This window comes from Tenrec ecaudatus, chromosome 3 (assembly GCF_050624435.1).
Source record: "Tenrec ecaudatus isolate mTenEca1 chromosome 3, mTenEca1.hap1, whole genome shotgun sequence".
Lineage (NCBI taxonomy): Eukaryota > Metazoa > Chordata > Mammalia > Afrosoricida > Tenrecidae > Tenrec > Tenrec ecaudatus.
Genome location: NC_134532.1, coordinates 134718797 through 134746720, shown reverse-complemented (window position 1 = coordinate 134746720; position 27924 = coordinate 134718797). Strand labels below are relative to the sequence as shown.

Here is a 27924-nt window from a genome sequence, read left to right as displayed (position 1 = left end):
ACATATATACACATACATATATACATATACACATATATACACATACATACACACACTTATATCTTTTTTTTTTTTGCATGATGCCTTATACCTGGTCCCTTGGGCACCTCGTGATCGCACTGGCCGGTGTGCTTCTTCCATGTGGGCTTATTTGCTTCTGAGCTAGATGGCCGCTTCTTCACTTTCAAGCCTTTAAGACCCCAGACACTATCTCTTTTGATAGCCGGGCACCATCAGCTTTCTTCACCACATTTGCTTATGCACCCATTTGTCTTCAGCGATCCTATCATGGAGGTGTGCAGTCAATGATATGATTTTTTGTTCTTTGATGCCTGGTAACTGATCCCTTTGGGACAACTCGATCACACAGGCTGGTGTGTTCTTCCATGTGGACTTTGTTGCTTCTGAGCTAGATGGCCGCTTGTTTATCTTCAAGCCGTTAAGACCCCAGTCACTATCTCTTTTGATAGCCGGGCACCATCAGCTTTCTTCACCACATTTACTTGTTCACCCACTTTGGCTCCAGCCGTTGTGTCAGGAGAGTGAGCATCATAGAGTTCCAATTTAATAAAAGAAGGTATTCATGCATTGAGGGAGTGTTTGAGTAGCATATGAGGGTTGGAGGTACAGGGAATCCAGGGTGGATGATACCTTCAGGACCAAGGGTGTGAGGGACGATGCTGGGAGAGTGGAGGGTGAGTGGGTTGGAAAGGGGGAACCGATTACAAGGATCCACATGTGACCTCTTCCCTGGGAGAGGGACAGCAGAGAAGGGGGGAAGGGAGACTCCGGATAGGGCAAGATATGACAAAACAACGATGTATAAATTACCAAGGGCATATGAGGGAGGGGGGAATGGGGAGGGAGGGGGGGGGGAAAGAGGACCTGATGCAAGGGGCTTAAGTGGAGAGCAAATGCCTTGAGAATGATTGGGGCAGGGAATGTATGGATGTGCTTTATACAATTGATGTATGTATATGTATGGATTGTGGTAAGAGTTGCATGAGTCCCTAATAAAATGTAAAAGAAGAAAAGAGAAAAAAATGATTAGGGCAAAGACTGTACAGATGTGCTTTATACAATTGATGTATGTATATGTATGAACTGTGAAAAGAATTGTATGAGCCCCAATAAATTGTTAAAATAAAAATAAATAAATAAATAAATAGATAAAGACACACATATGTGCATACTGTCATCTGACTTTCAATAAAGGTGGCAAAGTGATTTGATAGAGAAAGGCTACTCCTTTCATCCAATGATGCTGGAAAAAATTCCATACCCATATGCAAATAAAAAAGAACTTTGATCCACTTGATTCAGCTCTCCAGCCATAGATAAGCAGAATCTTGAAATAGATGAGATACATTCATTTGAAATTTCAAGCTATAAAATGTGTATAAGAAAACTCGGCCAGAGCATTGGGTGACCTTGGATTAAGCACAGCTGTCTTAGGACACCACAAGCACCATACCTCATCGATCAAAGTAATAGTGGGGCATGAATGGAACGGAGCTGCTGTTCTTCCAGGTAAGCCAGACTAGGCCAAACGGATATAAAATAGGTAGTCTGTAACGGGTGACGGACCTGGGAATATTATACACCTCATTTATGTTGGTATCAAAAGGCATTTAAAACCATTCTGATATCCTTTTTTTTGGCCATTTAAACCATTTTAAAATGCATATTAGCTGTAGTCATAATGTTATGCAACCATCAACACAAATATCTGTTGGTAAAATTTGGGCTAGCAAAGCCACAGTTGGATTCAAAGGGGTTTTGTTTGTTTTGTTTTAAAAATTATACCTCACAGGTCCTAGTGAATATACTTGAGGTGTTGAAAAAAGTTCCACTCATGAAATACTGGCCCTTCCCTGTTCAAAAATCTTTTAATTTAGAAAAAGACATAGAGGATAAATATCGTCTTTTTAACTGACAAAAATTGGCAATGGGAAATGATAAATAAGTATTTCTTGATGCTCTTGAATAGTATGGCAACTCAGACATAACTACTATTTCAAATTTGATATTTGTCCCATGTTCACATTACATGGATTTATGCGTATGTGTCGTTGGCTCTATTTCCCTCCGAGTATCAACATTTGGGCTGCCAGCATGTCTGGGCTCACATCTTTACAGCTCCAAATAGAGTGGAAGAAAAGCTTCCATTAGCCAACAACTTGGGTGGAAAATTCAGGTCTGATTTTAATTGCATCCTAGGCTCATTCTTAAATACCGACCAGAAGATGTAATGCTCTGATTGGCCCAACCTGAATACCCACCCCTCAGTGCTTGGGAGCTAACAGTAGTGTCGGTGCATGTCAGGCACAAGCAGACCCAGAATGAGACAGTGTGATTACCTAATAAAACTTGATTTGAATTGTATTCCCCCAAATTTACTTTGAAGCCCTAACCCCTTGTACCTGTGAGCGTGGTCTTATTTGGAGGGAGAGTCTTTAAAAATATCCCCAGTCAGGTTTGACAAGCTTGAAACTGAACACCATAGATGCACCTTTTTGAGTCTTCTTTGCAGAGAAAAGAGGGTAAAGAAACTCAAACAGACATATAGGAACAATTAGACCAAAGGCCTGGTGAGCCGCAAGAACTCACTCAGCCTCTATGAACGTGCAGCCAGGAGAAGGAGAAGGTGCCCAAGTACATTACTGTCCTCTGAAAGGATCACCTTAAAAAATCCTGGATAGAGTGTAAGCAAAAACTGAGCAAAACTCAAATTATATATTAAAAAAAGAAAGACTAGGCTTACTGGACAGATCTACTAATAAAACTGCTGAGACCATGGCCTTTAGTCTGTCTTCCGGTATGGAAGTGAACTCGCCTTTGTGGCTTGATTTTCAGCAAAACAATAGACCGTAATATAAGTATATGAGCAAGAATACTAGGGAGCCATGCACTCTTGAGATCAAGAAATCATTCCAAATCAAAAGCGATCATTGAACACTAGGGAGGCATGCAACCTTAGAAAAAGCAAACTTTGAGAGAAAAAGGACAGCATTTACTTAAGGACAGGTTCAGAGTGTCCTGGTTGTTGTTGTTGAGTGCCAGTGAGCTGATTCGGACTCATTGTGACCTGATTTGCAGCTGGTCCTGTGCCAGCCTCCCGATGGTTCTTGTGTTTGAGCCCGTTGTTGCAGCCGCTGTGTCCATCCATCTTGTTGAGGCCCTTCCTCTTTTTCACTGCCCTCTACTTTACCAAGCATGATAGCCTTTTCCTGGTCTTAGTCTCACCTGATACCATGTCCAAATTATGTAAGACAAAGTCTTGCCATCCTTGCCTCCAAGGAACATTCTGGCCATACTTTTTCCCAGACAGATTTGTTTATCCTTTTATGAATTATTAATTGAAGTCTAGAGCTGCAATTGATGTCATGAAACAACATGTTTGTGAATGATTTAAAGAAAAACTGATTTGATGTGTAAACCTTTACCCAATTCAAAATAGAAAAGTTTTTAAAAATTAGGTGAGAGATAGCATTTTCCCCAAAAGCTCAGAAGGCGAAAAGGAGAAATTAAAAAGAAAGAGAAATCAAAACAGAAAAAACAAGGAAGAAATGGGATAAGTGATGTTACATTGGAAGAATTGGAATTAATAATATGAAACACATTGGTTATGAATTGTTGGATGGAAAACTGATGTGTTCCTCACCCAATTCACAATAGAAAATTGAAAGAAATGAAGTGTTCCAGTTAAATGAGGTCATACTGAAGTATGGTGGATCCATACAAATGGTGTTCTTATAAAAGAAGATATGTAAGGAAAACAGATGAACACACAAAAGCTAGACAGCACATGAAGATACATGTATGAGCCAAGGTACACTGATCACTGTCTGGGACAACCAGAAACTGGACAAAACCTGGAAGAATCTTTCCTTACAGTGGACAGCAGGAGCCTGGTCCTGCTGAAATGCTGAATTTCAGCTCCTATTCTTCAAAACTGTAGGAGTCCTGGTAGTATAGTGGATACAAAGGAGGCTGCTAACCACAAGGCCAGTGGTTCAAACCCACTAGGTGCTCCAAGGGACAAAGATGAAGCTTTCTCGTTACATAAAGATTTACAGTCTCAGGAACCCACAGGGGCAGATCTACCCTACCCAATAGAGTTGCTATGGGTCAGAATTGCCTAGATGGCAGTAAGTTTGTTCTCCAGAATTGTGAGGCAATACATTTTTGATCTTACAAACTACCCAATGCATAGTTTGGGGTTAAGAGAACCATGAGAAACTAATACACTTGTTGCCCATTACTTTAAGAAAGGAGAGTGTCACAGATTGTGATTCACAGCTGGGCTGTATGCACATAAGCTCCTCAATAGTACCTTAAATTCCATGCCTTTGGATAAATTATTGATGTTGCCAGTGCAGTTGCCTTATATCCTAAGAGGATGATTTACAATGTTTTGCTGTTGTTGCTGCTGTTGTTTTGATTGGGGGGGGGGGGTTGTCATCACTGTCATTCTTGTCATAAAATGATAACATGAGTGATAAAATTAACCATGGGTTCATAACCCGTGAGCAAGCAGATGGCGTTAGGACTCCCACTTAACTCTAGTCCCAACCCAAGAACAGTTAGTTCGTATAGCATGGTCCTGCTCAATGCTTGCCTTCATGAAGAGATCACTAAAGATACGGATGCTACAGCAAAGTATGATGAAGAAAGCTGACGGTGCCAGGCTATCAATTGAAATAATATCTGGGGTCTTAAAGGCTTGCGTGAAAATAAGCAGGCATCTAAGCGAGGCATCAACTAAGTTTAAATGGAAGAAACACACTCGTCTGTGTGATCTAAAGATGACAATAACAAACTTCAAATGTGATGAAGGGAAAAATCATGGCTTACATTGTGAACAACCAATTTGTAGAAGGCTGTGGAGGGTAGTGGGAAACCAAAATCCATCTGCAGACCTTTTAGTCAGAACAAACCTCTGACAGGGCCTTGGGGTCACAGAATGTGGACTCAGACAACTTTACGGTGGGACAGAGATTATTGTCAACCAGATTATGGTTGATGGAACTATGTCATAATATGATACCTGGTCAGTCCCTCTTGATCCAACCTGAATTTGCTCTATGTTTAAATGGTTCTTGCTTGTCCACAACAGAAATTTCCTTTGGGGCTTTATTTTAGTATTGCTGGTGGTCTTTTATTTCTTATTTTATCTTTGTATTTTATTACTTTCTTTCTGTTTTATTTTTTCTGTAAGGTTTCCCAGTTTATAAATAACAAAAACTTTTATCCTGCATGGATGGTGGGAAGAGTGAGGGGTAATTAGGGAACAAATAAAGAACGTGGGAGGCTGAAGGGAGCACTAGAACTGATTGTGACGATGCATATATAACTGAAGAGGAATATACAAGTCACTTTTTTAAAGTGACTTAATTATAGAAGTACATGATATGTGGGATTTCACACAAGTTTTAAAAATAAAGTGAAATTGGGACTTCCGGGAAGATGGCGACGGAGTGACACACACCAGAGGGACTCCGCAGAATCCAGCCCAGGAGAGTTGCTCAGAGTGAAATTCAACGCCACTGGATCGCAGGAGGTGCATCATAAAGATAAGTAGGCACAGATCCTCGGGGTTTTGAGGGGCTGGGGGCTTTTGGCTTACCTCAGTGGAAGCCGGCTGGTGCTCGACCCTAGTCCAGTTGCCGGATCTGCCCAAGCCGGGACCATTTGGAGCCTGTAGCAGGACTTGGTCTCAGCACAGCCACAGTTTTTCCCTATCTGCCTCAGGGCAGGAACAGGACTCTTGCGGCTCCACTGGCAGGGATTGGGGTTCATCTACATTGTTGCTTCTGTTTGCGTCTTTGCTTTATATTCCCACACAGCCTTGGAGGGCTGCGCAGGGGCTTTTTCAAGGCACAGCCGCAGCCGCAGCTGCGCCGCGTGGTCTGAGCAGGGAATAAACCCAAACCCCCACAGCTCCATAGGCAGGGATCAAGCTTCAGCTACACGGCGGCGTCTGTTAACATCTCTGCTCTCTGTCCCCCCATTTCTCTGGGGGCGGCTCAGCAGTTTTCTTGCGACCCTTCTTGGGGCTCAGCTGCGAACTACCCCTGGGGCTTGGGGCAGGGAGTAAGCCCTTGTAGATCCACAGGCAGGGAGTGGGACTCAGCTACATAGTTTCTTTTGCTTCCCTCGCTTCCCTGTACCCCTGCACAGTCTAGTCTCACTTTTTGATTTTTCTCACCCCCCTTGTTCCTGCCCTGCTCTCTCACACTCCATTGCGGGCTTACGGGGCACTCCCATTGCCCTAGGGCATTTGCGCCTGGGTCACACCCAGCTAGGTGAGCTCCACCCTGCATAGATAGCCCAAGGCTAGGGTAAGGCCTGCTTGCTCTCCAGGGGATACTCCTCAGACTTCTCACCAGGGAGTTCCTGCCTGTGTACCTGGGGACATAAGGCAGCTCAGCCAACACTTATCAATATTCAAACCAATAGCGGGAACTTCAGCCCAGCCTCTGCAACACTGGTGCAGGCAGTCGATCTGCCATCTGGGACACTCCCCTAATAGGGAAGCCACAGGAAGATAAAGTGGTAGGTTAATCCCATAGCAAAATCAGCTGTAGGCAGATCGAAGAAGAATTCCTATAAGTCTTCCAGAGAGAGACTAGAAAATGGCACCTGGTCCCTCAAAAACAACTCAACGCAAACAGCCATCACCCCTAACGACCTCAACGAAAAAACAGGAGAAACAAAAGGCAAAGGAAGAAGATGTCCTGAACATAACAACATACATAGAAGAAGCAGACATTGAGATGCCATACAAAGAAGCTCTCAGAATGGTGCTTGGAGCGATGCAGAATATGAGGGAAACACTACAGAAAAAGGATGAAATGACAGAGGAGCTAAAAGACATATACCAAAGGAAAATACAGGAGCTTGAGGAGCAGGTAATGAAAAACAATAGCAGAATCATGTTCCTTGAGAATCGATTGGAGGAATCAGAGAACCGCATCAGTGGCGTGGAGGACAGTCAAGCAGACTTTAATAAACGTGAACAAAAATCTAATAAGAGCATCAGAGAAGCCGAAGAAAACCTAAGAGCTATGTCTGATGCTATGAGGCGGAACAACATTAGAATTATTGGCCTACCGGAGGAAGACACAACAAAGAAGTCATCTGCAACAATAGCGAGAGAATTCTTGGAGGAAAACTTCCCCAGCCTAATGAATGAAAACCAAGCAACCATCCAGGAGGCTGAAAGAACACCAGCACGACGGGACCCCAAGAAGAAATCACCAAGGCACATAATAGTTAAACTTTCAAACTTTGAGGAAAAGGAGAAAATCATGAGAGCAGCTAGGGAAAAGCAAGCAATCACATATAAAGGTTCCCACATAAGGATATGCTCAGACCTATCAGCAGAAACTATGAAAAAAAGGAGAGAGTGGAGTAACATATTCCAAAAATTGAAAGAAAACAACACAAATCCAAGAATCCTCTACCCAGCCAAATTATCGATCAAGATCGATGGAGAAGTAAAAGTCTTCCCAGACAAGGAAAAACTCAAAAAATACGTTACAACAAACCCAGCATTACAAAAGATCCTCGCCGACTCAGTATGGGCAGAAGAACAACACTCACCAAGCACAAATAAGACACCAGCACATAGAACAACCTCACCCAGAGCACAACAAATAGAAAACAGACCCTAAGATAGAAATGGCTTAAGGATGGAAAGAAGCCAAGAATGATACACACACAAAACACACACTAATGAGAAAGGAAAGTAGGAAAACTCCCAACACAAAAAGTATAATATGGCATCACAGAGTCCACACATGGAGATAATAACCCTGAATATCAATGGCCTGAACTCAGGCATTAAAAGACTGAGACTAGCAGAATGGCTTAGAAAACACAACCCATCAATTTGCTGCCTACAGGAGACACACCTCAAGGCTACAGACAAAAATAGGCTGAGAATCAAAGGCTGGAGAAGGACCTACCAAGCAAACAGCAACACAAAAAAAGCAGGGGTTGCAATCCTTATCTCGGATAAAATTGACCTCAAAATGCAAACCATAAAAAGAGATAAGGAGGGACACTATATAATGCTCAAGGGAATGATAGACAATGAACCACTAAGCATTGTAAACATATATTCCCCGAATGAGAGACCAGCTCAATACGTGAACCAAACACTCCAAAAGATTAAGAAAGAAATCACAGACTCGACAATTATAGTGAGTGACTTCAACACACCACTCACTGAGAAAGATAGATCACAGGGAAAGAAACTCAACAAGGAGACTAGAGTGCTAAACTCCACAATTAGACAATTTGACCTAATAGATATTTACAGAGCTTTTCATCCAAATACAAAAAATTTCACATTCTTTTCAAGTCCTCATGGCACATATTCGAAGATAGACCACATGCTGGGGCATAAGGCAAATCTACATAAATTTAAGCACATTGAAATAATACAGACCTCTCTCTCTGACCACTGTGCCATAAGACTGGAAATCAACAAAAGGAAGACAAAGAAAATAAGAGCAAATAATTGGAGGATGAATAACTCTCTACTGCAAAAGGAGTGCATACTGGTGCAGATCCGAGATGAAATCAGGAAATTTCTCGAAACCAACGAAAATGAGCACACGATGTACCAAAACCTATGGGACACAGCAAAGGCAGTCATCAGAGGAAGGTTCATAGCAATACAAGCACACCTGAGAAAGGAAGAGAGACTCATGATGGATACGCTGACACAAAATTTACAAAAACTAGAGCTGAGTCAGCAGGACAACCCTTCTAATAGCAAAAGAAAAGAAATTATAAAAATCAGGGCTGAGATTCAGGAGAGGGAAAATAAAAAAACTATGGAAAAAATTAATATCGCTAAAAGTTGGTTCTTTGAAAAGATAAACAGGATCGATAGACCATTGGCAAACCTAACCAAAGAAAGGAGGGAACAAATCTCAATAGCAAGAATAAGGGATGAAAGAGGGGTCATTACAACAGACCCTAATGAAATCAAAAGGATAGTTACATAATACTATGAAGGATTGTACTCCAATGAATTCAATAATTTGGAAGACATGGACAAATTCCTGGAAAAACAATCCCTCCCTAGACTATCCTCGGTGGACATCAAGAATCTCAACAGACCCATCGCAATAGAAGAAATAGAAAAGGTTATCAAGGGATTACCAACAAAAAAATCCCCTGGACCAGATGGATACACTGGAGAATTCTACCAAGCATTCAGGGAAGAACTAATACCAATCCTACACAAACTTTTCCAGAACATAGAAAAAGATGGCAAACTCCCAAACTCCTTCTATGATGCTAGTATAACTCTGATACCCAAACCGGGCAAGGATCCCACAAGAATCGAGAACTACAGACCGATATCCCTAATGAACATTGATGCAAAAATCCTTAACAAAATACTAGCCAACAGAATACAAAAGTATATAAAACAAATAATTCACCATGACCACGTGGGATTCATACCAGGGATGCAGGGATGGTTCAACATACGAAGGACCATTAGTATTATTCGTCACATTGACATGAAAAAGTATAAGAATCACATGCTAATATCAATAGACGCAGAAAAAGCATTCGACAACATCCAACACCAATTCCTGTTTAAGACACTAGCGAAGATAGGAATGGAAGGAAAGTTCCTCAAGACAATACAAGCTATATATGAAAAACCAACAGCCAAAGTCATAGTCAATGGAGAAAAGACTAACACAATCCCACTGAAAAAGGGAACCAGACAAGGATGCCCCTTGTCTCCACTCCTATTTAATATCGTGCTGGAGGTTTTAGCTAACAGCATAAGGCCAAGAAGTGACATCAAAGGTATTCGTCTGGGGAAGGAAGAGGTGAAACTATCGTTATTTGCAGATGATATGATTTTATATATGGAAAATCCCAAAAGTTCCACAAGGGGAGTACTGGAAGCAATAGAAGAGTTTGGCAGAGTGGCAGGATACAAGATCAACAAACAGAAGTCCATCAGACTGTTATACACATCAGATAAGACCACAGAAGAAGAGATCAAAAAGGTGGTACCCTTCACAATAGCCAAATACAAACTGAAATATCTAGGGATACACTTGACTGAAAAAACAAAAGATCTATATAGGGAAAACTATAGAACACTATTACAAGAAACCAAGAGCGACCTCAACAAATGGAAGAATATTCCTTGCTCTTGGATTGGGAGACTTAATATAGTTAAGATGTCAGTTCTGCCAAAGGCACTATATAAGTTTAATGCTATCCCGATACAATTACCATCATCTTTCTTCAAAGAAATGGAAAAACTGATTACCAACTTCATATGGAGAGGGAAGAAGCCCAGAATTAGCAGAGAACTCCTCAAGAAGAAGGACACCGTGGGAGGGCTTGCTTTACCTGACTTTGGCACATACTATACAGCCACAGTTCTCAAAACTGCATGGTATTGGTACAATGACAGATACTCAGACCAATGGAAAAGAACTGAAAACCCAGAAATAAAAGCATCAGCATACACACAGCTGATCTTTGACAAGGGCCCCAAAAAGATCAAATGGGAAGCAGATGCCCTCTTTAACAAGTGGTGCTGGAAAAAATGGATATCAACATGCAGAAAAATGAAGCAAGACCCTTATCTCACTCCATGCACAAGAATAAACTCAAGGTGGATCACAGACCTTGAAGTTAAGCCCCAAACTATTAGGGCCATCAATGAGGGAATTGGGACCAACTTGAGAACTTAGGCGCAGGGAATACACAGGCTATCAGAAATAGGGAAGGACACAAACACAGAGGAGGCACAAATTGACAAATGGGATATACTGAAGATAAAACACTTGTGTACATCTAAAGAATTCACCAAGAGAGTAATAAGAGAGTCCACAGACTGGGAAAACATCTTTAGCAATGACACATCAGACAAAGGCCTTATTACTAAAATCTACAGTACTCTGCTAGCTTCCAAAATGAAAAAAACCAATAGCCCACTTGAAAGGTGGGCAAAGGACTTAAACAGAAGTTTCACAGGGGCAGAAATCTGAATGGCCAACAAACAGATGAGAAAATGTTCCCGATCTTTAGCCATAAGAGAAATGCAAATTAAAACAACAATGAGGTACCACCTGACACCCTCAAAGGTAGCCCAATTCAAAAAATCAGAAAGCAACAAGTGTTGGAGGGGCTGTGGGGAGACAGGAACTCTCATCCACTGCTGGTGGGACTGTAAGTACGTACAGCCACTATGGAAATCAATCTGGCGATACCTAAAACAGATGGAAATAGAGTTACCATATGACCCAGCAATCCCCCTACTGGGCATATACCCAGAAGAGGCAAGAAACAAACCAAGACCAGACATCTGTGCTCCAATGTTCATTGCGGCACAGTTCACAATTGCAAGGAGGTGGAAGCAACCCAAATTTCCATCAACTGACGATTGGATTAAAAAACTGTGGTATATACATACAATGGAATACTACTCATCACTAAAAAGCAGTGATGAACGTATGAGGCACATAGCGGCATGGGAAGAACTGGAGGAAATCATGCTAAGCGAAGTAAGTCAGGCACAAAAGGACAAGTACAACATGAGTCCGCTGAGGTAAGAATTAAAAAAAAAATTTTTTTTTAAAGCAAAAGTGGCATAGGGAAAAAAGCTACTGTATACAAACATTTTAGGGGTGAAGACAGTGTAGTATGGAAGAGACCAGACCAAAACCAGGGATGTACATGGTAGACAATGGTGGAGGAGGTGGGGAAAGGAAAACAAAAGGATGAATACAAGGAAGAAAAGGGTAGTGGGGTCATGGGGCATTAATCCACCCAAGGGGAGGGTATTGTTTATATCTCCACAGGGAAAGTGGGACCAGACTTCAACCCAGTGTCACAAGGTGTGAATGCAATATCCCGGCGTGGAGGAGGGAACCGGTGGAGAGGTCTGGGAGGCTGGCCCCAGCACCATAAATTAAGTGGATTCCTGCCCCTCCCCCGAAAAGAATTTGTTCCAAAGGACTACATTGACTCTGCAGCTCTGGGAGATGGACATATTTGATCAGAGCACACGGGAGCAGATGAAGGGGCAGGAGGAGAGAGTGGAGCACAGCCTGGCCCACCAGGCCGTGATGATGATGTTCCTGAGTAGAGCAGCCAGTCCACAGAGAGAACAACATGGCTGGCCCCACTATGAGACATGATGCCCCTCAGTGACTAAGGGCGATACAGGGGACAGCACCGGAGACACAGTGTGGGAATTGCACCTGACCTGATCCCACCACACCGAGGCAAATCACTGGGGGAGTGCAGCGGAACAGCAAGGGAATGGAGTGGCAAGGTCCCCAGGGAATGCTGAAAGTGGACTTTGGGGCCAGGGCGTGGTGCCCCAACAGACTGGACTGGAAAACGCTCCTAAGGGCCAGCAAATAAATGATCCCTGAACTAACTACAAGCTTTTCTCTTGTGAACTGTTTTGTTCTGTTCTTTGTCAGTGGTTTGTTTTTGTTGTTTTGTTGTCTGGTTGTATACTGTTGCTTTGTTTTCCTCTGTCTAGTTTTCGTGCATGTTAGTGACTCCACAGGTCTGTCTGAATAGGACAGGCTGGATGAACTATCTGGAGGAAAAACAACGGGACCGACAGTTCCGGGGGGGCTTGGGGTGGGGGGGTAGGGGGGGTAAGGAAGTGGTGTTAACAAACCCAGGGACAAGGGAAAAACATGGGACCCCAAATGGTAGAGAAGGGGGAGTGGCAGGCCTGGTGGGAAATGATCAAGGGTAAGGGTGCTTAGAGAAGAGGTATACTCTAGCCCAGGTGGCGATGAAGCATGGTAGTAGGGCAGGAGGAAAGTCAAGGGAGATGGAGGAAAGAGCTAGGAGTCAAAGGGCATTCATGGTGGTCTAGACAAAGACATGTACATGCAAATATATATAGGAGGATGGGGAAATAGGTCTATGTGTCTATATTTATAGGTCAAGTATTAAGGTGGCGGAAGGACCTTGGGCCTCTACTCAAACACTCCCTCAATGCATGAATACCTTCTTTTATTAAATTGGAACTCTATGATGCTCACTCTCCCGACACAACGGCTGGAGCCAAAGTGGATGAACAAGTAAATGTGGTGAAGAAAGCTGATGGTGCCCGGCTATCAAAAGAGATAGTGACTGGGGTCTTAAAGGCTTGAAGATAAACAAGCGGCCATCTAGCTCAGAAGCAACAAAGTACACATGGAAGAACACACCAGCCTGTGTGATCGAGTGGTCCCAAAGGGATCAGTTATCAGGCATCAAAGAACAAAAAATCATATCACTGACTGCACACCTCCATGATAAGATCGCTGAAGACAAATGGGTGCATAAGCAAATGTGGTGAAGAAAGCTGATGGTGCCCGGCTATCAAAAGAGATAGTGTCTGGGGTCTTAAAGGCTTGAAGGTGAACAAGCGGCCATCTAGCTCAGAAGCAAATAAGCCCACATGGAAGAAGCACACCGGCCAGTGCGATCACGAGGTGCCCAAGGGACCAGGTATAAGGCATCATGCAAAAAAAAAAAAAGAAAGATATAAGTGTGTGTATGTATGTGTCTATATGTGTATATGTATGTATGTATGTGTATATATGTATATATATATATCATATTAAATGAAGGGGGAAGTGCAGAGTGGAGACTCAAGGCCCAAGTGTCGACCAATGCAGATCCCCTCATAGAGGGGCTTAGGAGAGGAGATGGGTTAATTAGGGTGTGAGGTAGTATCAATGAAGAACACAGCTTTCCCCCAGATCCTGGATGCTTCCTCCCCCCAACTACCATGATCCGAATTCTACCTTGCAGGGCTGGATAGGACAGAGGCTGTACACTGGTGCATATGAGGGTTGGAGGTACAGGGAATCCAGGGTGGATGATACCTTCAGGACCAAGGGTGTGAGGGACGATGCTGGGAGAGTGGAGGGTGAGTGGGTTAGAAAGGGGGAACTGATTACAAGGATCCACATGTGACCTCTTCCTTGGGAGAGGGACAGCAGAGAAGGGAGACTCCGGATAGGGCAAGATATGACAAAATAACGATGTATAAATTACCAAGGGCATATGAGGGAGGGGGGAATGGGGAGGGGGGGGAAGAGGACCTGATGCAAGGGGCTTAAGTGGAGAGCAAATGCTTTGAGAATGATTGGGGCAGGGAATGTATGGATGTGCTTTATACAATTGATGTATGTATATGTATGGATTGTGGTAAGAGTTGTATGAGTCCCTAATAAAATGTAAAAGAAGAAAAGAGAAAAAAATGATTAGGGCAAAGACTGTACAGATGTGCTTTATACAATTGATGTATGTATATGTATGAACTGTGAAAAGAATTGTATGAGCCCCAATAAATTGTTAAAAAATAAATAAAAAATAAAGTGAAATTAAAACAAACTTCCCCGGGGGGTGGCGGGGTAGATGACTACTACGTAGCTAAACAATTACCCAAATAAACCAGGACCCCTACCTCACTTGGGGCTTACATTCTACTAGGGAGACAGCTCTGTTAACATATGAGGGGGTACCCAAGAAAAACAGATTTTTTTTCCTCAAAGCTTTGTATTTGATATTTTTTTTACAAAAGAACCTCATCACCTTCAAAGTACTCTTCATTACACTTGAAGAGGTGAAGAAAAAACAAGGGAGGTACTGTCAGCCAGTCAAACAGATGAGTTTGAAAAATGTTTCCAAGAATGGAATCACAGATTTAGCGAATGTAACATTTTTCAAACTCATCTATTTGGATGGCTGACAGGACCTCCCTTGTTTTTCTTCTTCACTTCTTCTATGTAGTCAAATCATTGTCTTTTCATGCCCCTCTTCATTCTAAAAACACAAAGAAGTTGTGCCGAGTGAGGTAAGGTGAGTAAGGTCATGGGACAAGAGTGGCATTCTGGTTTTTACCAAAAATTGGCACACCAAGATGGCTGCTTGAGCAGGTGCATTGCCATGGTGGCAATTAGACCTTGACTGAAAATTAGACCTTTGCTGAAAATCAGACCTTTTTTGTTATACACTGTTACACGATCTTTTCAGAACTTCTAAATAGAAAGCTTGATTAACAGTCTAACGTAGTGGAATGAACCCCAAATGCATTTTCAAACATTCTGGCAGTTGACAGACCTCCAGAGTGAGGTTTGTCATCAATCAACCTTTCACCTTTTTGAAGCAAGGAAACCACTCATACACTTGAGTTTTCCCCATAGCACTATCCTTGTAAGCTGTGTTCAACATCACAACAGTTTCTGCAGCTTTATTTCCGAGCAGGAAACAAAATTTCTCAGCCACACAATGTTGTCACAAGTAGGTCATCACAAAAGACTAGGTTCTAGAGAAAGTGCTTTTATTAAAAAGTACACTGTGGTGGCCTATCGCAAGGCCGGGCCCGGGTGGATCGCGGGGGTTCCGGCTGCGGGCTTCTGGCAGGCAGGGCGCGGAGGCCTGGAGCGGAGCCCAGGCCGAACCTCGCGGGCGGCGCCATGAAGGGCAAGGAGGAGAAGGAGGGCGGCGCGCGGCTGGGCTCAGGCGGCGGGAGCCCGGAGAAGAGCCTGAGCGTGCAGGAGCTCAAGGAGCAGGGCAAGTACCCGGAGGCGGCGGCCTGCTACGGCGGTGCCATCACCCGCAACCCGCTGGTAGCCGTATACCACACGAACTGGGCGCTGTGCTACCTGAAAATGCAGCAGCATGAGCAGGCCCTGGCTGACTGCCGGCGCGCCCTGGAGCTGGACGGCCAGTCCGTGAAGGCACACTTCTTCTTGGGCCAGTGCCAGCTGGAGGTGGAGAGCTACGATGAGGCCATCGCTAACCTGCAGCGAGCCTACATCCTGGCCAAGGAGCAGAGACTCACCTTTGGAGATGGCATCCCCAGTGTGCTGCGCATCGCCAAGAAGCAGCGCTGGAACAGCATCGAAGAGCTACCTCACACGCCTACCTCACACGGCTCCTTGTGGCCGAGCGTGAGAGGGAGCTGGAGGCGTGTCCGCGGAACCATGAGGACAAGGACGACAGCCATGCCCGGGCTCAGCAGGCCTGCATCCAGGCCAAGCATGACAAATACCTGGCACACATGGACGACCTCTTCTCCCAAGTGGATGAGAAGAGAAAGAAGCACGACATCCCGGACTACCTGTGCGGCAAGATCAGCTTTGAGCTGATGCAGGAGCCATGCACCACACCCAGCAGCATCACATATGACTGGAAGGACATTGAGGAGCACTTGCAGCGTGTGGGTCACTTTGACCTGGTGACGAGGAGCCCGCTGACCCAGGAGCAGCTCATCCCCAACCTGGCCATGAAGGAAGTCATTGACGCATTCATCTCTGACAACGGCTGGGTGGAGGACTACTGAGACTGTGGCGAGTGTCGCTCGGGCCCCCTGTCCCTGCACATAGTCTGTTCCCAGAGGCCCTCCACCCCACCCCCAGCCTGCCCACCTTTCTGCTGTTGGGCCCAGAGCCTCCCCAACCTACCCTGGGGCCCCAAACAGCAGTGAAGGTAGGCGGCTAGAGCCACCTCACCCCTGTAATAAAGTCTGTGAGCACTCTAAATAAATAAATAGACAGATAGATAAGTAAGTAGATAGATAGATAGATAGATAGATAGATAGATAGATAGATAGATAGATAGATAGATAGATAGATAGATAGATAGATAGATAGATAGATAAAAAGCACACTGTGCCCAGAGGGAACCTTTCCAGGCAATACCACTAGGTGCACTAACTCAGAACGAGTTGCTCAATGCTCACCTAGTGGTAAAAATGTGTACTGCAAAATCTCTGCTCCACCCAGCACAATTCTGTTTTTTGGGGGGTACCCCCTCATATATTGTCAATATAAGGTGGTAAGGTTTTTTTAAAAAGTCATTTTATTGGGGCTTATACAATTCTTATCACAATCCATACATACATCCATTGTGTCAAGCACATTTGTATATTTGTTGCCATCATCATTCTCAAAACATTTGCCTTCTACTTGAGCCCTTAATATCATTTTTCCCCTCCCTACCCACTGCTCCTACCTCATGAACCCTTCATAATTCATAAATTATTATTATTTTGTCATATATTACACTGTCCGACATCTCCTCCTGCTCTGTTATCCATCCCCCAGGGGGGAGGATATATGTCGATTCTTGTAATCGGTTCCTTCTTTCTACCTCTCATTCCCTCCACCCTCCTGGTATCACCACTCTCACCACTGGTCCTGGAGGAGTCATCTGTCCTGGATTCCCTGTGCTTCTATTTGCTATCTGTACCTATGTACATCCTCTGGTCTAGCCAGATTTGTAAGGTAGAATTGGGATCATGATAGTGGTGGGGAGGAAGCATTTAAGAACTAGAGGAAAGTTATATGTTTCATAGTTGCTATCCTGCACCCTGACTGGCTCATCTCCTCCCCATAACCCTTCAGTAAGGGGGTGTAGGTGGTAAGGTTTTAATAAAGATGGAAAGAGCAAATCTATTCAGGCTAGAGAGCTAAAAGTTGGAGTGACAATGCCTTGGTTTACCCAAAGATTCATAGCTCTTTATATCCTATAGAAGAGTTCCAGAGCAAAGGTCAGCAAACAAACCTGGGACTGTTTATAGGCTTTTCTTTTATGGTCTTTGGTTTTCCTTTTTCTTTTTTTGGTTGTTGTTGGTGGTTTGTTTTGTTGTTTCAGTTTGCTTTGTCTTGTTTTTCTGCTTATTATTGTTTCTGCATTTATCTAGATAAAATAGGTGAGATAAACAATCCAGAGGAGAAAGCAACGGGACTGACGATTCCAGGGGGACATAGGAGAGGGGGAGGCGGGGGAAAGAAAGTGGGTGCTAACAAACCTAGGGACAAGGAAACAACAAGTGATTGAAAATAGATGGTGAGGATGGCGTAGGATGCCTAGTGGGGATTAATCAAGGGCGATGTAGCCGAGAGGAATTACTGAAACCCAAATGAAGGATGAACATGATAGTGGGACAAGAGGAAAGTAAAAGGAAATAGAGGAAATCACTAGAAGGCAAAGGGCATTTATAGAAGTCTAAGAACAGTCGTTTACATATGAAAATATATTTATATATAATGATAGGGAAATATAACTATGTACATACCATAGATACTCATGTATATGCTGAGCTTTTCAGCACTTTTTTATTTTTTACTTTTTTTTCTTGATAACGTCGATCTTTCTTTTTTTAAATAATTTTATTAGGGGCTCATACAACTCTTATCACAATCCATACATACATCAATTGTGTAAAGCACATCTGTACATTCATTGCCCTCATCATTCTCAAAACATTTGTTCTCCACTTAAGCCCCTGGCGTAAGGTCCTCATTTTTCCCCCTCCCCTTCCGTTCCCCCCTCCCTCATGAGCCCTTGATAATTTATAAATTATTATTTTGTCATATCTTTCCCTGTCTGACATCTGCCTTCACCCACTTTTCTGTTGTTCGACCCTCAGGGAGGAGGTCACATGTAGATCCTTGTAATTGGTTCCCTCTTTCCAACCCACTCTCCCTCTACCTTCCCAGTATCGCCACTCACACCACTGGTCCTGAAGGGATCATCTGCCCTGAATTCCCTGTGTTTCCAGTTCCTATCTGTACCAGTGTACATCCTCTGATCTAGCCAGACTTGCAAGGTAAAATTCGGATCATGAGAGTGGGGTGGGGGCTGGAAGGGGGGGAAGTATTTAGGAACTAGAAGAAAGTTGGATTTTTCTTCGTTGCTACATCACACCTTGACTGGCTCATCTCCTCCCTTATACCCCTCTTCAAGGGGTTCTCCAGTGGCCGGCAAATGGGCTTTGGGTCTCCACTCTGCACTCCTCCCCTCATTCACTATGGTAAGAGTTTTTTGTTCTGATGCCTTATACCTCATCCCTTCGACACCTCGTGATCCCACAGGCTGGTGTGCTTCTTCCATGTGGGCTTTGTTGCTTCTGAGCTAGATGGCCACTTGTTTAACTTCAAGTCTTTAAGACCACAGATACTATATCTTTTAATAGACAGGAACCATTAACTTTCTGTGCCACATTTGCGTATGCACCCATGTGTCTTCAGCGATCATATCATGGAGGTGTGCACCCAATGATATGATGTTTTGTTCTTTGATGCCTGATAACTGATCCCTTCGGCACCTCATGATCACCCAGGCTGGTGTGTCCTTTCATGTGGCCTTTGTTTCTTCTGAGCTAGATGGCCACGTGTTTACCCTCAAGCTTTTAAGACCCCAGATGCTATATCTTTTGATAGCCAGGTACCATCAGCTTTCTTCAACACATTTGCTTATTCACCCATTCTGTCTTCAGTGGTTGTGTTGGGAAGGTGAGCATCATAGGATGCTAATTTAATAGAAGAAAGTATTCTTGCCTTGAGGAAGTACTTGAGTGGAGGCCCAATATCCTTCTGATACCTTAACACTAAACCTATAAATATAGGCATATAGATCTATTTCCCTGTCCTCATATATAAATCTATTTGCATATGTACATGTCTTTATCTAGACCTTTATAAATGCCCTTTGCCTCCAAGCTCTTTCCTCTATTTCCCTTGACTTTCCTCCTGTCCCACTATCATGCTCTGTCCCCACCTGGGTTTCAGCAATTCCTCTTGGTTACATTACCCTTGATCATGCCCTACCAGGCCTCCCAAACCCACCTCACCACCAATTTTGATCACTTGTTGTTCCCATATCCCTGGGTTTGTTAACACCACTACCTTTCCCCCCTACCTCCGCCTCTCCCATGTCCCCTGGAACTGTCGGTTCCATTGTTTTCTCCTCCACATTGTTCATCCAGCCTATTTTATTTAGACAGGCCTGTGGAGATAATAACATGCACAAAAATAAGACAGAGCAAAACCAAGCAACAATATACAACAAAACTACAACAAACCATGACAAAAAAAACCAAAACACAACAAGAAAGAGAAGCTTGTAGTTAGTTCAAGGATTGTTTGCTGGCCTTTAGGAGTGTTTTTGCAATCCAGTCTGTTGGGGGCACCACGGCCTGGCCCCAAAGTCCACCATCAGCATTCCCTGAGGACCTCGCCGCTCCACATCCTTCCTGTTCCACTGCACTTCCCCCATCAGCACATTTTAATGCATTTTTTGTGATAAAATTAGGTGCCTTGGCTGATATTCAGGTCAGCATATACTCGAGTATATATGGTATATTTCTATGTTGAATATTAAGGTAGAAGATAGGCATTGGGCCTCTACTCAAGCACTCCCTCAAGCCAAGAACACTTTGTTCTAATAACCTGGCATTCTGTGATGCTCACCTTCCCAAAAAGATAGCTGAAGCTCCAGAATGAAAAAAAAAATCATATCAATGTGAATTAGGGGGAACGTGGAGTGGAGACCCAAAGCCCATCTGTAGAAAATTGGACATTCCCTTACAGAAGGGTCACAAGGAAGAGATGAGCCAGTCATGGTACAGTATAGCACCTTTGAAACATACAACTTTCCTCTAGTTCTTTAATGTTTTCTCGCCCCCCTCCCTACTATCATGACCTCAATTCTACCTTACAAATCTGACTAGACCATAGCATGTACACTGACACAGATAAGAGCTTGCCAACACAGGGAATCCAGGACAGATACACTCCTCAGGACCAATAATGAAAGTATCAATACCAGGATAGGAAGGGGAAGGTTGGAGGAGAGGGGGGAAGAGATCACAATGACCTATAGATAGCCCCTTCCCAGGGAGTTAGACAACAGAAAAGTGTGTGAAGAGAGACACCTTCTGGTGTAAGAAATGAAAAAAAAAAAAAAACTATCAAGGGTTCATGAGGGAGGGAGGGAGAGAGGGAAGAGGGGGTGATGAGTAGCTGATATGAAGGACTCAAGTAGAAAAATATTTTTTAAATGATGATGGCAACATATGTACAAATGTGCTTGACACGATGGATGGATGGATGGATGGATGGATGGATGGATGGATGGATGGATGGATTGTGATCAGAGCAGTAAGTCCCCACAATGAGATGATGAAAAAAGAAGCAGAGTTCTGGAGAGCCCGTCTATTTCTAATCCTCAAGCCACAGGCAGGGAGGGAGAGTATCTTCACTTAGTTTCCTCAGAATCCACCATACTGCCTTGCATCTAGTAAACTCAAAAAAAAAAAAAGAAATCAATAAAACTCAGTGCCACTGAGTTGATTCTGACTCCTGGCGACCCTATAGGACAAGGTAGGACTATCCTGGTGGGTTTCCCAGAGTATCTCTCTACAGGAGTAGAAAGCCCCTGGGAGGGTGGTGGTTTTGAACTGCTGGCATTGCACAATTTGGCCCAATGCATAACCATTATGCATCTATTAGGTATTTAACAAATGCTCCACGAATTTATGAATATTCCTTGATTTTATCATCCGTTCGACTTCTATGAGGAGTCTGTATGGCATGTGGATACAACCATTAGTCAGAGACGGAAATGCAGTCAGACCCACATTAGGTCATCAAGAGCATAGTGTAGCCAACAATGGTGCCAAGATCACCCCCACAGAGGCTGGGAGGCATTCAGGCCAATCCAAACCCAAATCCAGACACAGAAGAATACCACAAACCCTAGCCTTGCATTACGAGAGCAGAAAATGAGAAATAAAGTAATGTTTTTCCTATGCTTTGCAGTTCTTCTTATTAAGCCCCAGACATCATTTTCCCCCACTAATGATTTCAGATGTCAAGTGGTAAAATTTTATTTCACAATGTTCTTGAACAAATAAGGATCGGGGGTGGGGAAAACGAAGGGAAACATGTTTGTTTGGGTGGGTTGCTAAGCAATGCCAACATGCCAGAATCTCCTTTTGGATTTTTCCTTTGGAAGGTGGAGACTGCAGGACCAACGGGTACTTCAGCTCTTGTTTGTCTCACCAGTTCACTCTGGAAAATTGAAAGCAAAACAGCAAGTCACAAACCATTCTAATAAAACAGAGGTTTGGGGAATATGATTCTATTAGACTGAACTTTTCAGGTTGCCTTGCAGAGCGCCTCCTCCGAGTGTCCAGTGTGGCACCCAGAGGTGGGGTTTGTAAAAATCATTCCCAGAAGAACCTCCCACGCAGATGACATAAATCCAAAAGGCCCCCAAGTGGGCTGAGCCCACGCTTTATTTCGGGAGAGATAGGCTGCTGATGTTTTCAATGTGGCAACCTGATTATGCCAACGCAGGTCAAGAAAAATGCACATCTGTGCATCGCGCTTATCTAAAAGGAGGAAATGTCTTGCTAGAAGGAGGTTTTAGGATGTGTTATTTAAGGCAGGAATTCTGTGAGTAAAGAGAGAAACTTCAAAAAAAAAAACAAAAAAAAAAAAAGAGAGAGAAACTTCCAGCCTCGGGGCCTACTGGAGCAAAGCTGAGTGTTCTGAAAAAGATATGAAGGAATAAGTGCAGAAGGAGCATATTCATTAGAAACCACAACAATGGGGAGGTATTTGAGCAGGAAGAACTTTGGATGGCATATTCTGAAAACAAAGTTTGAAACTAATGGTCAAACTCCTAAAAACATAAGACTTAAGGGACAGAGGGCTAAATATGATGCCTATTATATTAAACATACATTGCTGTGTATTTTGGGGAGGTAGGCGTGCATTTAAGTCTGAATTATGTATGTCTGGATATGTTTTCAATCAAAATGAATTTTTTAGGGGAATGAGAGTACAGCTGCCAGATTTTTTTTCTCAAGTGATTTTAACTATATAAATGTTTATTGTGACGAGGATTTATATTAGCAGCTGCAGAATAAATTCTGTACCTTTGTGGCATGCCTCTGAGGCCACTTCAGCTTGGGTGATCTCTCCACTGAAGTTCCTTTTTGTTGAAAGCCTTCACTCTTGGCTTCTGATGTTAAGTGCCACTGAGCCCGCTCCCACGCAGAGCAACCCTATGCACAACAGAGAGAAACGCGTTTGAGTCCTGGGTGATCCTCACAACTGTCAAGTATGTGCCCAATGCTGCAGCCACTGTACCAGTTCATCTCCTGGAGGGTCTTCCTCTTTTTCACTGAGCCTCTACCTTATCAAGCCTGATCATCTTTTCCAGGAAGTAGTCTCTCCTAATAACATGTCCAAGGTATGTGAGATGAAGTCTTGTCATCCTTGCTTCTAAGGAGCGTTCATCCAAGACAGACTTGTGTGTTCTTCTGTTGGTCTGTGATACTTTCAATTCTTTGTCAATGAACAATTAAAATGAACAGATTCTTCTGTGGTTCTCTTTTATTCACTGTCTAACTTTCACACATATATAAGGCGATTGAAAATACTATCGCTTACGTCAGGCAGACCTTGGTCTTTAAAATGAAACCTTGGCTCTCTAACACTTTAAAGAGAATGTCTGTAGCAAATTTTCCCAGTGCAATCATCCTTTCATCACTCGACTGCTGCTTCCACAATGTTGATTGTGGATCCAGTAAAATGAAATCCTTCACTTACCTAAAATTTTATTTACCCCCTGTTATGTAAATGACCCCTGGTGACACAAATGGGAAAGCACTGGGCTGCTAACCAAAACGCGGACAGTTCAAACTCACCAGCCACTCTGTAGGTGAAAACATCAGGTGGTCTATGCTGGTAATGCTTACAGCCTACGAAACCCTAGGCCCATGAGTTGCAATTAACTACACAACATCATTGTTCCTAAGATTCAATTATATCCCTCTAATGAGATGATAACTCCATGAATGAACTAATTAATATTTTATTTCCTTTGTGCAGTGTAACGGAAATAATAATGTTGCTTTCTGTGCACAAAAGACAGATTTTTGAACTCAATAGTTAGATATTCTTGAATTAATTAGTTTATTCAAGTTGCTTGTTTTCTTCTTTCCATCACTATTTTCCTTCATTCTTTTCTACACACTTGCTAGAGGACATACTAAGAATATCAAGCAATGAGTAAGAAGTAATCTGCTTTCTTTCAAATTTTAAGCTACTATGAGAAATCAAAACTTCCTTGGAGAACAAATAATACAAAATTGGAAACATTTTTTAGTAGTGATTTCATAATACCTTTTTAAAAAAATCATTTTATTGGGGGCTCATACCACTCATCAAAATCCATACATACATCCATTGTGTCAAGCACATTTGTACATTTGTTGCCATCATCATTCTCAAAACATTTGCTTTCTACATGAGCCCTTGGTATCAGCTCCTCATTTCCCCTCCCCCCCATGAACCATTGATAATTTATAAATTATTATTTTGTCATATCTTACACTGTCCAACATCCCCCTTCACCCAGTTTTCTGTTGTCTGTCCCCCTTTCTACCCCACCTTCCCAGTATCACCACTCTCAGCATTGGTCCTGAGGGGTATATCTGTCCTAGATTCTCTGTGTTTCCAATTCCTATCTGTACCAGTGTACATCCTCTGGTCTAACTGGATTTGCAAGGTAGAATTGGTATAATGATAGTGGAGGGGAGGAAGCATTAAAGAACTAGAGGAAAGTTGTATGTTTCATTGTTGCTATACCGCACCCTGACTGGCTCAGCTCCTCCCTGTGACCCTTCTGTAAGGGGATGTCCAGTTGCCTATAGATGGGCTTTGGGTCTCCATTCTGCACTCCCCCTCATTCAAATGATATGATTTTTTGTTCTTTGATGCCTGATACCTGATCCCTTTGACACCTCATGATCACACAGGCTGGTGTGCTTCTTCCATGTGAGCTTTGTTTATTCTGAATTAGATGGCTGCTGGTTTATCTTCAAGTCTTTAAGACCCCAGATGCTATATCTTTTGATAGCCAGGCACCATCAGCTTTCTTCACCACATTTGCTTATGCACCCACTTTGTCTTCAGTGATCATGCTGGGAAAGTGAGCATCATGGAATGCCAGTTTAATAGAACAGAGTGTTTTTGCATTGAGGAAGTGGAGGCCCAATGTCCATATGCTACCTTAATAATAAACCTATAACTATATGTATATAGATCTATTTCCCCATCCTCATATATAAATAAATTTACATATGTGCATGCCTGTATTTAGACCTCTATAAGTGCCCTTTGGCTCCTAGTCCTTTCCTCTATTTCCTTTTTGTACTAGCCTGGGTATTTAGAGAAACAAATCCACAGAAATTCACATATAGGAGAGAGTTTTATATAAAGGTTAAGTGTACATCAAGAAAACATCCCAACCCAGTGCTGCACAAGCCCACAAGTCCAACATTAACCCATATGTCTGACACCAATTCACAAAGTCCTCCTCCATCTCACAAAACAGACACAATGATGCCTACTGCAGGAGGATAGCCAAGTCAGTGAATGTGTAAGCATCTCAGTGCTGGCAGGTTTCTCCACATGGCTGCTCCAGAACCCAAGGCTGCATCAGGGGTAGGTCTATGTGGCTTCTTGTCAGGGATGTTTTGCAGGAAGTGAGCCTTGCAAGCTAAAGCAGGAACTGGCCAAGGCAGCTGCACTCTGGTCTGACCATCAGAAAACAAGAGACCAGAGAACTAAAAAGGTGAGGCTCACCAAGCCATTTATCCCTCCGCCCTTCAATTAACCCCATATGTGTTTATCATCCAGGTTGGCACAATAAACTACCTACCACACTTTTACTTTCCTCTTGTCCCACTAGTCTGCTCAGCCTTCATTTGGGTTTCAGTAATTCCTCTCGGTTACATTGCCCTTGATCAAGCCCTTCCCGGCCTCTTACATCCTCCTCACCAATGATTTTGTATCACTTTTTGTTCCCTCGTCCCTAGGTTTGTTAACAACACTTTCTTTCCCCTACCTCCCTCTCTGCCATGTCCCCAGGAACCATCAGTCCCATTGTTTTCTCCTCCAGGTTGCTTATTCTACCTTTCTTATCTAGATAGACCTACAGAAATAATAATATGCACAATAAAAACAAGACAGAGCAAAACAAAGCAAGAAAAGAAAACAACAACAAAAACCAGTGACAAAAAAAGAAGACACACCTGTAAGTAGTTCACGGTCTGTTTGTTGACCTTTAGGAGTGTTTTCTGGTCGAGTCTGATAGGGTGCCACGCCCTGGCCCCAAAGTCTATTTTTTGGTACTCCCTCAGGACTTCCTGGATCTGCTCCCCTTGCTGTTCTGTTGCATGTCCTAAGTGTTTTGCCTTGGTGTGGTGAGATCAGATTGGGCACAATTCCCACACTGTGTCTCCAGTTTTGTCCCCTGAAGGGCTATGGGTCAGTAAGGGATGTTGTACCTCGTAATGGGGCCAGACATATGGTTCTCTGTGTTCATTGATGAGCTAGGATGTGCTCCACTCTCTCTTCCTCCCCCTTCATTTGCTCCTTTGTGCTCTGATCAGGCATGTTCCTCTCCCTGAGCTGCAGCTTCAGGGCTGTCCTCTAAAGTAAATTCTTCTGGGGGGAGAGGCAGCTGTCCACAAAGTTGGGATTTGGTCCAGCCCTTCAGACCTCTCTACTGGTTCCCTGCTTCATGCTGGTATGTTGCATTCATATTTTGGAGCACCTGGTTGAGGTCTGGTCCCTATTTCCCAGTGGAGATATCCCTGGATTTGGCCTGGACTCAGCCATACTACCTGGACTTCACCCCAGGACTATTTGTATACAGTAGTTTTTTCCCTAGGCCCCTTTTGCATTTTTAAAATCTTACTTCAGTGAACTCATATTGTACTTATACTTTTGTGCTTGGCTTACTATGCTTAGCATAATTTCCTCCAGTTCATCCCATGTGGCAATGTGCTTCATGCGTTCATCATTGTTTTTTAGTGCTGCGTAGAACTCCATTGTATGTATGTACCACAGTTTTTTAATCCATTCATCTGTTGATGGAAATGTGGGTTATTTCCAGCTCCTTGCAATTGTGAACTATGCTGTGATGAACATTGGAGCACAGATGTCTGGCCGTGGTTTGTTTCTGGCCTCTTCTAGGTATATACCTAGTAGGGGGATTGCTGGGTCATATGGTAGCTCAATTTCTGTCTGTTTTAGATATCGCCAAATTGATTTCCATAGTGGTTGTATATGCCTAAAGGTCCACAAACAGTGGATGAGAGTTCCTGTCTCCTTAGAGCCCCTCTGACACTTGCTGCTTTCTGATTTTTTGGATTAGGCTATCTTTGAGTGTGTTAGGTAGCATCCCATTGTTGTTTTAATTTGCATTTCTCTTCTGGCTAATGATCGGGAACGTTTTCTCATATGTTTATTGGCCATTCAGATTTCTGTCCTTGTGAAACTTCTGTTCAGGTCCTTTTCCCACCTCTCAAATGGGCACTTAGTTTTTTTCTTTTTGGAAGCTAGCAGGGTTATTGTAGATTTTAGTAATAAGGCCTTTGTCTATCATTGCTAAAGGTGTTTTTTTCATTCTGTGGGCTATCTTATAACTTTCTTGGTAAATTCGTTTGATGTACACAGGTGTTTTATCTTTAGTATATCCAGTTGTCAATTTGTAACTCATCTGTGTTTGTGTCCTTTCCTATTTCTGATAGCCTATGTATTCCCTGTGCCAAAGTTCTCAGGTTGAACCCAATTCCCTCATTGATGGCCCTAATAGTTTGGGGTTTTACCTCAAGGTCTGTGATCCACCTTGAGTTTATTCTTGTGCATGGAGTGAGATAAGGGTCTTGCTTCATTTTACTGCAGGTAAATATCTATTTTTCCGTAGCACTAATTATTAAAGAGGGCATCTGCTTCCCATTTGATATTTTTGGGGCCCTTATCAAAGATCAGTTATCTGTATGCTCATGATTTTATTTCTGGGCTTTCAGTTCTTTTCCATTGTTCTGAGTATCTGTCATTATACCAATACCATGCAGTTTGACCAGTGTGGCTGTATAATATGTGTTAAAGTCAGGTAAAGCGAGCCCTCCCACTGTGTCCTCTTCTTGAAGAGTTCTCGGCGAATTCTGGGCTTCTCCCCTCTCCATATGAAGTTGGTAAACAGTTTCTCCATTTCTTTGAAGAAAGATGAGTTTAATTGCATTGGGATTGCATT

At 43.1% G+C, this 27924-nt stretch overlaps 1 protein-coding gene across 1 annotated transcript; it reads left to right on the top strand.

Moving 5' to 3' along the window:
• Positions 1-15383: 15383 nt before the first annotated feature.
• STUB1 (STIP1 homology and U-box containing protein 1) lies at positions 15384-16570 on the top strand. The gene is given in 2 exon segments (XM_075544033.1): positions 15384-15927; positions 15930-16570. Coding segments are annotated over 2 exon segments (867 nt in total). The 5' UTR covers positions 15384-15494; the 3' UTR covers positions 16364-16570.
• Positions 16571-27924: the final 11354 nt, after the last annotated feature.